At 39.2% G+C, this 12,029-nt stretch overlaps 1 protein-coding gene across 1 annotated transcript in view; it reads left to right on the top strand.

Moving 5' to 3' along the window:
- The window catches only part of LOC105231935 (neural cell adhesion molecule 1), a 246,667-nt gene that overhangs the window by 189,113 nt on the left and 45,525 nt on the right, over window positions 1–12,029 (top strand). Inside the window, exon 3 of the mRNA XM_049449667.1 lies at window positions 5,110–5,247. Coding sequence (XP_049305624.1) covers window positions 5,110–5,247 — 138 coding nt within the window. The remainder of the gene's footprint in view (window positions 1–5,109; window positions 5,248–12,029) is intronic.

The raw sequence follows: 12,029 nt of genomic DNA, 5'->3' as shown, positions 1-12,029 counted from the left end.
AGTAAGGAATGCGCTGGCATTTTAATAATATTCAGACTTTTCAAATAAATGCTAAATTGTATAATGCCACGATAAGTCGCCAAACGTCGAGAATTCCAAGCCATTAATGGCAGGAGTATTAAAAATTTGTAATCTTTAGAGCAGAATCATGCCTATTTGCATTTATTAGCAACTTGCGTTTGATTACGGTCAACTCTTTATAACGGGTGATTTTTTTGAGGTTAGGATTTTCATGCATTAGTATTTGACAGATCACGTGGGATTTCAGACATGGTGTCAAAGAGAAAGATGCTCAGTATGCTTTGACATTTCATCATGAATAGACTTACTAACGAGCAACGCTTGCAAATCATTGAATTTTATTACCAAAATCAGTGTTCGGTTCGAAATGTGTTTCGCGCTTTACGTCCGACAAATTTTGTTCAGCGATGAGGCTCATTTCTGGTTGAATGGCTACGTAAATAAGCAAAATTGCCGCATTTGGGGTGAAGAGCAACCAGAAGCCGTTCAAGAACTGCCCATGCATCCCGAAAAATGCACTGTTTGGTGTGGTTTGTACGCTGGTGGAATCATTGGACCGTATTTTTTCAAAGATGCTGTTGGACGCAACGTTACGGTGAATGGCGATCGCTATCGTTCGATGCTAACAAACTTTTTGTTGCCAAAAATGGAAGAACTGAACTTGGTTGACATGTGGTTTCAACAAGATGGCGCTACATGCCACACAGCTCGCGATTCTATGGCCATTTTGAGGGAAAACTTCGGACAACAATTCATCTCAAGAAATGGACCCGTAAGTTGGCCACCAAGATCATGCGATTTAACGCCTTTAGACTATTTTTTGTGGGGCTACGTCAAGTCTAAAGTCTACAGAAATAAGCCAGCAACTATTCCAGCTTTGGAAGACAACATTTCCGAAGAAATTCGGGCTATTCCGGCCGAAATGCTCGAAAAAGTTGCCCAAAATTGGACTTTCCGAATGGACCACCTAAGACGCAGCCGCGGTCAACATTTAAATGAAATTATCTTCAAAAAGTAAATGTCATGAACCAATCTAACGTTTCAAATAAAGAACCGATGAGATTTTGCAAATTTTATGCGTTTTTTTTTTTTTTAAAGTTATCAAGCTCTTAAAAAATCACCCTTTATAAGAGATTTGCATACTAACAGCGCCTACACAAAAATGTGCGATAGATTTGAAATATATATATACATATATATATATATATATATATGTATATGTGTGTGTTTTAAGCGTTTGCACTAACACGTGCTGTCTTCTGTACTTCTACTACTTTGCATAGAGCTTGTTATGCACATATATACTAGTAAGTATATGAATTTCTATGATTATACATTATATAAGCAAAGTTTAAACTTATGCACATAGCTGTCTGTATGTGTGAGCTTACGCTAATAAGTGTCTGTTTATGCATTTGCTTTTCATTGACCGTCGCGTGTCCTTTATGTCACAATCAAGTTCAATACAAATCTCTGCAATTTGTATGCGATTTGATTATCTTTTATGGCAATGTACCGTTATAATGCAAACCCACACCTATAGCACTAACACTTGTCACTACCAGCTCGGTTTGGTATCAATTTAGCCGAGGAGGGCAGAAAAAAAGATTATTATCACATAACCACTTCATGGCTTAACGCTGAGTTTCCGTTTCCACCCACTTCCGTTACCAGGGCAGCCAACTGACGAGTACACATGACCACAGCCACCTCACAGCCGAGTACTTGTCACTTGCTGTGTGGCGCTTATATAAGTGTGTACGCATGTTTCTATGTGTATGCAAATACATGCTGTTCTATGTGTATGTGTGTGTGTGTGAGAGTGCTTTCATGCGACGTCACGGTATTAGTATGCGAACTGGCATATCGATGGCAATTTGTTTCCATACGAATTGCTTTCAATTAGCATAAAAATGTCGCTCATTCATTCGATATGCTTGGCAGACGCACCCAAACACAGACACCGACATAAATACTTTCGTACACATACACACACACACATACAAATACATATTTATGTGAAGAACAGTGATTGTTTATATGTATATAGATTGTGTAAAAGCAGACTGTTGCTTTCGAGTTGAAGAAATCGTGCTTTCATGCACACACATACACAAGACACACATACATCTATACTCACACATATAAATATATTGCTGGCAACTGCCGATAATTTTATATCTGGCGCGTAGCAAGCGTGAATGACGCCTACATTGTCCTATCTATTGATTTTCCTCGCAGCACTCAGCTCCCGGGCTTATCGCTTCAATTCTCCAAGCGCCCATAAATGAGTTTGTATACACAAACTAAGAAGAAGAAACTTACGCTTCACCTCTTCTGCAAAGCTTCTATTGTTTGTACGCTCGCCTGTGTTTAAGCTTCCTTATAACTATATGTATATATACTAATATATATACACTCCTATATACTCATATAAACCCATACATATATAGCTATGTATGTATTGGTATTTACAAACCATAAAATTCAGGCTTTTGCTCTGTTCGTCTGCGTTTTATGTAATTCCGTTTCCCTATTTCCCTATCCTTTGCCATCGATCTCGGCTTGGCCACTATCCGTGCAATAAAATTCATATCCATTCAATGTTGCCATAAGGAAATTAGTGAGGCGTATGAATGCCAATGTTTGGGTTGTAGATTGAACTGTGCAAAATAATACCGTTAGTAGCGTATATATTTCATTGTCGTTATGTAAATATTGTTTGTAATTCATACACGTATACTATATTGTTCAAATTTAAAGGTGAAACATTCAATAAAATCATAAAGTTTTAGAGAGAATTCAAGATTCTTTTATGGATAATCTTTAATAAGTATAGTAGAGCCTCAAGGAGCTTCAATTTCAGTTTGGGGAACAAGAAAAAAATCACACGGAGCTAACTCTGGTGAATACGGTGGTTGATGGATGATATTTATTGCGTTCTTAGTTTTAAATTCTGTTGCAATCGTGATTCTATCCGATGTTGGATTATCATCGTGTAAAATCTTTGAATTGTTCTTTCACAATTCCGGTCGCTTTCGAAGCAAACGCTGAACAGAAGTTAATACGGCCAAACAGAACTCCTTTTACACCATCTATCCCTCCGGAACAAATTCATGCTGCATCAAACCGCGAATATAAAAAAATAATGAGCATCACCTCGATTTTTGAGAGGCTTTGGCATAGTTTTGTCGTTTTCGGTTCATTTTTTCACTCTATTCCGAAGACTGTTGACTGGTTTGCAAGTCAAAATTATAAACCCATGTCTCATCGGCAGATATAATGCTCTCCATGAATGTGAGATTGGAATTCACAATCAAGCATGTCCAAAGAGACCTGTTTGCGGTCCTCTTTTTGAAATAAATTCAAGCAGCACAACAGACACTTTTTCAGCATTTTCATGAGTTGAAGAAAATCTCTCGACCTTCAACGATCTCTCGATCTTTGGTTGGTTTTATACCAGTCGGGGCATTGTGTTTTTGATAAAACTGAATCACCAGGCAAACGACACAGTAGGACGTGGTTGATTGCTTCACTTCTTGTATTAGTTGGATTTTGTAAGCCCGCTAAACGAAGATCCTCCCGCAAAATCTACTACAAAGTGGCTGGGCGCAGGAGATTCGAACTCATTCGGGTCTTCTGCCGTACTCTGCTCCTTGACAGCAATAGCGTCTTAGAAGCGCACTGTATGGCGTACGTAATCAGATCTATGGTTGCCGACTTACCGACTCTGCTAGGCGACTGTGTCGACCAAATATCCGAATCATTATTTTAGAAACAAATTTAATAATCCTCGAAAATGCAACCCTACGCATAAATCAGATTTTTGAAAATTTGTTTGGTATAAATTCAGTGTCGGTTGATGGATCGTCTCACTCATTGTCCAAAATTAATTAAAATTTACTTTTCAGTGAAATTAAGCAACAAAATTGCAGCTGAAATTGACACTAACCTCAAAATTTGCAAAACGAAAAATCTCCAACAAAATTGTTCAATTGAAAACTAAATTCAAGCGAACTACACAAATTGATGCGCACTGAGCGCGTACTTGCTGCAATATAAACTAAAAAAAAATGAATTTGAAAAAATTGTTTTCCGAAACTTTCCACACATCCGTTTCCGCTGAAAGTTGGGGCAAACAAACCCATTGCATTGCTCATCGCTCCCGGCTAAATATGATATTTCTGAGTGTATTTTCCAATTTTATGACCATGTGTGTGACTACGTGTGTGTGTGATTTGTGCCGACGTTGCCAGCGCAACGTTAAAGCGGCTGCCAGTTCGCAGCTGGCGTCTGCTTCCGCTCCCTTCGCTATTTGTGCGCGCCTGTCAGTGTTGTGCAGCGAAGTTATTTGTGTGCCCGTGACAGAAGCAGGTTATCGGCTAATTTCGCAGAAATAACTGCTTCACTAACGGCGCTCTACGAATTGTAAAATAAAACGAGAGAGAGCTAATACACGAAGCGAAAAAAAAAAATAAAATTAAAAAAAATATTAGGCGAAAAATATAGAAAAAAATTAAGAAGTACAAAAAGCAGTCTAAAAAACTGAGAAGGGATTTTAAGAAATCGCAGGTGTGCTCCACGAACTGTGAATAATATGATTTTTATGGCGAACACGTGCCGGGAATAATACAATTGGCTCGCAGCAGCCGCTTTTTTTAGCATTAAAACCGAATTTTAGCAACAACAAAATAAAATATGTGCGTCGCATAGAAAAGTGTAGTGGAAATTAGCCAGCAAAAAGAGGCAAAGGCCTTTCCGAAACTTGATGTTAGTGAGCGTGCGCAACAACAAATCCAATGCAAGCACTTAACACCTTTTGTTTTCTATTTTCTCTGCGTTTTTCTGTTTTTTATGCCATCACATTCGGTTTGATAATCGTAATTTGGTGTTGCACCTTGCCGCCGTGGACCACAAGATAATAAAAAATTCAACACTAAATGAATAGAAAGTTTGCAAACGAAAATAAATTACTGTTATATCCACTATATATGCAATTTTCATATACATATACACATATATATCTGTATACATCTTCGTATGTCTGTTGGCAAATGTCTAAATTTCACTATGTTTTCCATGTTTCAGGCACCAACACACGCCCCATGAGCACTTCGCAGACGTCATCCATGTCGGGTGTGCAACCGCACTTTCTCTCGCGCGGCCACACATATCGCGCCGTGGTGGGCGACACCCTGGTGCTGCCGTGCCAAGTCGAGAATTTGGGTGAGTTGTTCATTGCATTTTGTTTTCATTTTAGTTTTTGTTGTTTGCATGAAAATTTAATCTCTGTTTGAAATGTTTATTGAACTTTATGTTACTACGAGTAACTTCTTTTTTAAATTTTTAATCATAAAAAACATGATTATTTTTGTGGCAAATAGCTAAACCAATACCTAATAAAATTCTTTTCAATTTCAAATTTTAGAATTAAAGGTGCATTAGATATATAAATTTCAGCTAAAATAATTTATAACATTTTTCAAAAGTATAAGATAACAGTATTCTTTCTCGGACCTTACTTGATTGCTCAGATAAGCCTTTGTAGTCGATTCCCGATCAGATTACAATGGAAAAATTACAATTATGTTAATAGAGAATTTGCAAAAACAAAAAAAAAATATGAATTTGTATTAAACTATTCGTATATCTGCCGAGCTTCCGTAGAAACCAACCGACATATGGATCTAAAACATTGTAAAACTATACATATGTAAACAAAATCCTAGGTTAACTTTCCTGAACGATTTTTAAATTCCAACTTTGAACAAGGAATACTTCCAGATATGTACTACTGTGGGCTAAAAACAGTAAGACTTTCTAATTAAAAATAAAATAAAGTCGAAATATTTTTTGTAGGTGGGTATGACTGTCACCAAAATAATCATTCGAGTGTAGTATACATTTGTCTTTCTCAAGTACATAATCGATATTCAACGAATTTTACAATGAGTCAAATTATTCAACAAAGAAGTTCCATTAAATTTTGTGTGCAGAATCAAATTTCTGGTGCCGAAACCTTCAAAACATTGGAAATGGACTTCGGTTATAAGTGTTTGTCGCGAGCAAGTGTGTTTGATTGGTACAAATCATTTAAATAAAGGACAGTCAAAGATCTTACTGGCATCATTAGATATCGGATGGATCAGTCAAAACCATTTTAAAAGATCATTTGGTCCTAATAAAAGTGAAAGTACTATTGATACTCTTTCGAAAGACAGCGTGGCGTTAAAGTCTGTGAAACAATGCTTTCCGACTACCAGAATGCAATGAAAGGTATTGTTACTGACGATGAAGCTTGGATCTATGCTTATGATCGGGGAACAGACGATTAATCGGCCAGATATCGTGGGAAAGGTGAAGCGGAGGCGAAAAATCCACGTCAAAGTAGGTTAAAAATAGAAGTTATGTTGACAGTTTTCCTTAGTTATGGAGGTGTGGTGCACTCCGAATTCTTTCTGACCGGCCAAAATGCGTATCTGCACGAAGCTATTCGTAAAAGTATGCCAAAAATATGGGCCGAAAACTCCTGATTCGCATACTGCATTGAACTGCATTGTTCTTCGTGAACTTTTCCCCAAATTTTCAACCAATATCGTGTCGTAAGCATCATATTCGCCTGAACTAGTTCCGTGAGACGTTTTTCTCGCAGTAGTGTATACTTTAAAAATCATTTATGACGAGATTACCGCCACCATTTTTTTTGAAACTTCGTTCCCAGACTAAGAGAATTTGAATACTTTTAATAGATATCAGCTAGACTGGACACTCTGGAAAACTCGCACTCTTTGATTTCATTTCAAATTACTTGGATTACTAGGACTCCAGCCCTGGCTATGGCTTCTCTGCTCACATATTTTCGAAGGAATGAGAAGAGAGAAACGGTAACCATTTTTCAAGATGGATCAAAGCTTGCGGAAAGGGATCATCACTTCCATTTTTAGTCCTACTGATCATTGCTGCGTCTTCCAAGCGCAGGTGGCTGCCATTAAGAGGAGCAGTAGATCTACTGCTCTGGAGCGCAGCCTTCTTCAGAACTGTTACTAAATTCAGCTGACTGCGAGAACATTGCCCTCATGACTAGTGAAAGTATGTCTAGACTCCTTATCTTCAGCATTATTTATTTGATAATTATAATGATTAACGTACCTAGATCCAGCGGTTCAGGTATTTAAGTCTCAATAACTGCCGAATGGGAACAGGTGTGATCTTCGCTGGTTACTTGTTTTTTACTACTAGAATGTTGGGATTCTGACCAAATCAGCAAGCGTTGGTGAACCAGCAGCACCTCTGCAGTCCAAAGTCTTTCTGGCCCAGGGTACACCACAAGAGGTCTAGAGTACTCTTTGCTCTTTGTAGGGGCCACCTTTCTGTAGTGGTAGGATTTCTAATTGGATACTGAGCGATCGGGATCAGATGCAAGCTGCATTAGCTGTATGGCAGAAGATGTGATAGAATCAACGCAACAATTCCACCTCGAATGTCCCGTTTGTACCAGATCAAGGTAAAACACTTCGGTTCTCATACTTTTAGACATTCAGGTGAAGCAGCAGAAATAGCGTGTTTGCCGGTAGCTGAGATCTAACTACAGGACTTATTTTCGTTTGGCTTCACATAGGGCTGTATATAACAGTCTAAGTGTCATCCCCCGGCCTTCTAAGCCATTAGCCATCTTACCTAACCAAACCTACCCTGCTCATGGTTGTGATGACTTCTTACAAAGTAATAGAAGATAGGACACAAAATATTAAGGCTATGGGAATAATCAAATTAAGTGATTTTAGTGGATTCTAAATCAGACAGATTGAACAGACTGTAAACAATTAGAAATAACAGTGGAACGGACTGAAAGGGTTTCAATACAGTTTTTTTCACGGTCCAAAAGCATGTCGAACGAGTGTTTTAGGTCTTTGGCTGGTATGGCCCCCAGTATGCCGGTGCAAGTCTTTGGAATGGCCTCTACGTCTGCATAACGCTTCCCTTTCATGGACAAATGCATTTTTCCGAAAAGGAAGAAGTCACACGGTGCCATATCATCGAAATACAGGGAGCGGTTAAAGGTTAAAATGTGATTTTTGGTCAAATAATCGTCCTTCGAATGTTGGATTCTGAGCAATTTTTGGTTTCAGTAAATTTGTGCGCAACAAACCGTTCATCTTTTGTAAGGCCAAATATTCGCTTAAAACGGAATAAATCGATGTTTTGCAGATGTTAAATTCCATTTCCATGAATTCACTCACGGTTTCGATAGAATTTCCACCAATCACCAATTTTAAAACAAAATTAAAAACTTCACTTCGATTGAATGAAATGTCATGAATTCTCACTGGATAGAGATAGGTAAATTACTCTTCATCTAGCCTATATTTAGCCCGTTCTGACTACTATTTATTCCGATCGATACCCCACTGGAATACAATGCGCACTAGAACGGGTTATCAAAATTTGGGCTGACTCAATCTTAGTTTTCTTAAAGATTGAAAAAACATGTAAATACAGTTACAGACCAAATATTTTTGAACTGGTTTGCTTAGAGAAAACATGTCAGAAGATTTATTATTAGATATATATCTTTGTTATTACCTATATCGGACATTTGCAGCAATAAATGCTAATACAAGCATACAAGTGTTATATATCTCAATTAGCTGGCTGTCACTCACTCGCCATTCGCCACTCGCTATTCACCATTCCATTAGCTATTGGCAGGGTAAAAAATATTTGCAGAACGTCATCTACACGCCGACAGTCAAGGACTGGCACACCTGCCACTTGGAAAGCGCAAGCAGCTGAGCTTCATTATAAGAATTTATGAGCAAGTGTGTGAAAAAAGTATTTACATATGCATACGTGTATAGTGGAAGACGTATGTGTGTCTGTGTATAGAGGTGCCTTGAAGTGTTAGGTGAGACAGCAACAACAACTAATTGCCCATTACGGGGCACTTATCTAATATATGCGCTATGCATATATACAAACGCACACTTATATAGATACATATGTGTGTGGCAATGTGTGATGGACAGCCTTAGAGAATGTCAAATAAATGTGTGCTAACATGTCAGACGAAGCGGGCACATAAGAAGATATGAAAATGTTAATATAAAAATACAAACATATATGGATATGTATGTATATATATATTCAGTATATATATATTTCTGTAAGTATGTATATGGCATATTTGAGTATGTGCATTCAAGAGCGAAAGAGCTGCAACAAATGTGGACAGCAAAGAAATTTACTTAAAGGAGTGGCAAGTTGAAATGTTGTGTTGTATAAGCAAAGTGTGTTGCAAGTTCTACAAATGGGAGGTGGCAGGTATAAGGTAACCAAAAAAGGCTAAAAAGGTGCAAACAACATGCAAGACGTAGACAATGAAGCCGACGACGACGACGTTGACGACAGTTATAACAGACATAAATGGCATTAGAGTGTAATGGACAAAGCGACAAGTGAGCGTGTGAGGCAAGGGGCAAGCAAGTGGTGCAGCCAGCGTGGCGGAGGACACTTGTCAACGCGCTGCAATGCATTTTGTTGCATGCAACAGCTTCACTAAGTAGATAATAGAGCGTATAAATTACACATTGTGCAAGCAATTTATTCGAGACTATCAGCATTAACTTGCCACACACCACCACCACACATCTGCACATCTAAACACCCACACATATGTGCGAAAAATCATTTTTTCACACCTTCCTTCGCAGCCGTTCATACACATAAATATTTCGTGCCATAAGTAACTCCATTAGTTCATGGCTCATATCACATGAAATGATGGAAAAGTGTTGCATGTGCGAAGTGCGCTGTGAAGAGGACCACAAAGGCTAGTGTGTGCATGGCAGTGACAGACTGACTGCTCTATGCCGTGACGGCCACTTTGGCTCTGCTCTAGCCATTACTGTTGCACCGTTATGTTTGCTATGTAATTTGAGTGCAAATGCGGTGGAAACGGCAAGGACGCTTGCAGACCGTTGAGTCTAATGGGCAACTCACTTACCCGCTGCACTTGCAGTTATATACTAAAAAAATGTTGAAAGTAACTGAGGATGGTATGCCAACGTGAATGCAAATGTTGTTAAAGTAAAATGCGCAATTTTCTTGCATTTTAAATGCATTGCAGCAGTTGACTCAAGACAAGCGTTCCACTCCTAGCACTCACACGAGGATATTTTTTTGTTTTGTTTCATATTTTTCTTTGAAACAGAATTTATCCGTCTCTATCTACGTCTGTATATACCGGAACTAGTCCATGTGTTTCTTCCAGAAACTCTCTCTTTCTTCAAGAACCTGATTATTTGAGGGAACTGCTGATATCGTCAGCTAAAATTATTTTTCAGAGCGTCAGTTGTCTCAGGCGGTGCTGAATTGCACGTTCTTGGAAGCCACCGTCCAAGCCCACGATGCGAAATTATGTACTCGGTAATAGATTCGTTGGCATGTATCACACACTTGTTGGAAAAAAGTTCATCCACATCAACATTCTTCAAACAGTCACCAATCATGGCTCTATAGCGTTTGCCCTTGACTCTAACGTTAAGGCCGGTGCTGCATTGCACATTCTTGGAGGCCACAGTCCAAGCCCACGATGCGAAATTATGTACTCAGTAATAGATTCGTTGGCATGTGTCACGCACTTGTTGGAAAAAGGTTCATCCACATCAACATTCTTCAAACAGTCACCAATCATGGCTCTATAGCGTTTGTCCTTGACTCTAACGTTAAAGCCGGTTTCAGTTTCGCAGAAATTTAATGACGTTTCAACAATGACTTGTAAATTAATATCACTCCAAATGCGACAATTTTGTTTATTGATTTCATAAATATCGCTAATCTTACCTCGTTGTTTACGCCCGGGATGTATGTTGGTTAATTTTGTGACTTCAGTCCAGCGGGCACATTATCCGATGCATTCCATGATTCCTGGACTATAGCCTCATCGCAACCGACCTCCCCTAAATTGAGAATAAGCTCTCAGACCGCTGATTGGGTTCTTTATCCATCTCCACCACCTGTAGAACAAGTGAAGTCGCCATGATCTCTTCTATGCCGAGATAGTTTATTGCTTCTCCCATGTCCAACGTGGTTTTATTGACGTCCGCTGGGATACCCTTCCTGAGGCGAAGTAACACGATTCCAAAGGTTCACGCTGTCTTCCCGAACCTCGCGTGCAGAATATCCTTTGCCGCCTTATTGATCCAAAGGATGTAGCTTTGGCCTCCATCTTCTTTGATTGATTTCGCCACCGTTAACATTCTCCAGTCGCTAGTTGGCCCGTCCGGATTCTATTGTTGTAGCAGCCGCAGTTCATTTTCGAGGTCCACCTTCGCTTTGGGCACCGAACTGCTTTGGTGCACCACCTGCAGTTACACTCCTTTTCACAAGTTTGCCATCGTTAAGTTTTTGACTCCGTTAAGCCATCCTGTTCCATCAAATGACCGCATGGGTGCGCTCGGCTCGATGTCCATTCTCGAGAAGAGGGCTTTCAACAGCTTCATTTCCACTATTTTCCAACGCCACTGTGACATTTGTGACCCAGCAGGTCCACAGTGGCCTATGAGCGCGACGGTCAAATGACATTTCTCAATCTTAGTGTCTGCCGCCGCTCCGTGGGCTTGATATCTAGCTTCCTGGCTTCGTCTTTGCACTTCCATTAGCATAAGCTGAATTCGAGTTATTATACAAATATGACAGCAGCCAACTTGAGATCATGACATTGAAACCAGCGACACCCATTGCCCAGTCGACACCCGTCCAGAGGAGACAGCTAAAAGGAATCGTAAGCCCTAAAGAGAGGCTTTAGCCAAAATGTTGAGAATCCGTTCGTTTCGTGAGTATTTGTGGATTCTTCCGTCATTACTGAGGATCAAAAATGGAAATATTCACTTTATAATGGGAGAATGAGAGAATTTAATGGTTAAGTACCTATTTGCGATTTTGTAACAGTCTAGATATATAAAGAAGAGATAGTATTCAGAAGAATTTAAGGGTTATTTTTAATTAAC

This window comes from Bactrocera dorsalis, chromosome 2, assembly GCF_023373825.1.
Source record: "Bactrocera dorsalis isolate Fly_Bdor chromosome 2, ASM2337382v1, whole genome shotgun sequence".
Taxonomy (NCBI): domain Eukaryota; kingdom Metazoa; phylum Arthropoda; class Insecta; order Diptera; family Tephritidae; genus Bactrocera; species Bactrocera dorsalis.
The sequence above is the reverse complement of the archived record's forward strand: the minus strand, read 5'-3'. Positions and strand labels throughout refer to the sequence as shown.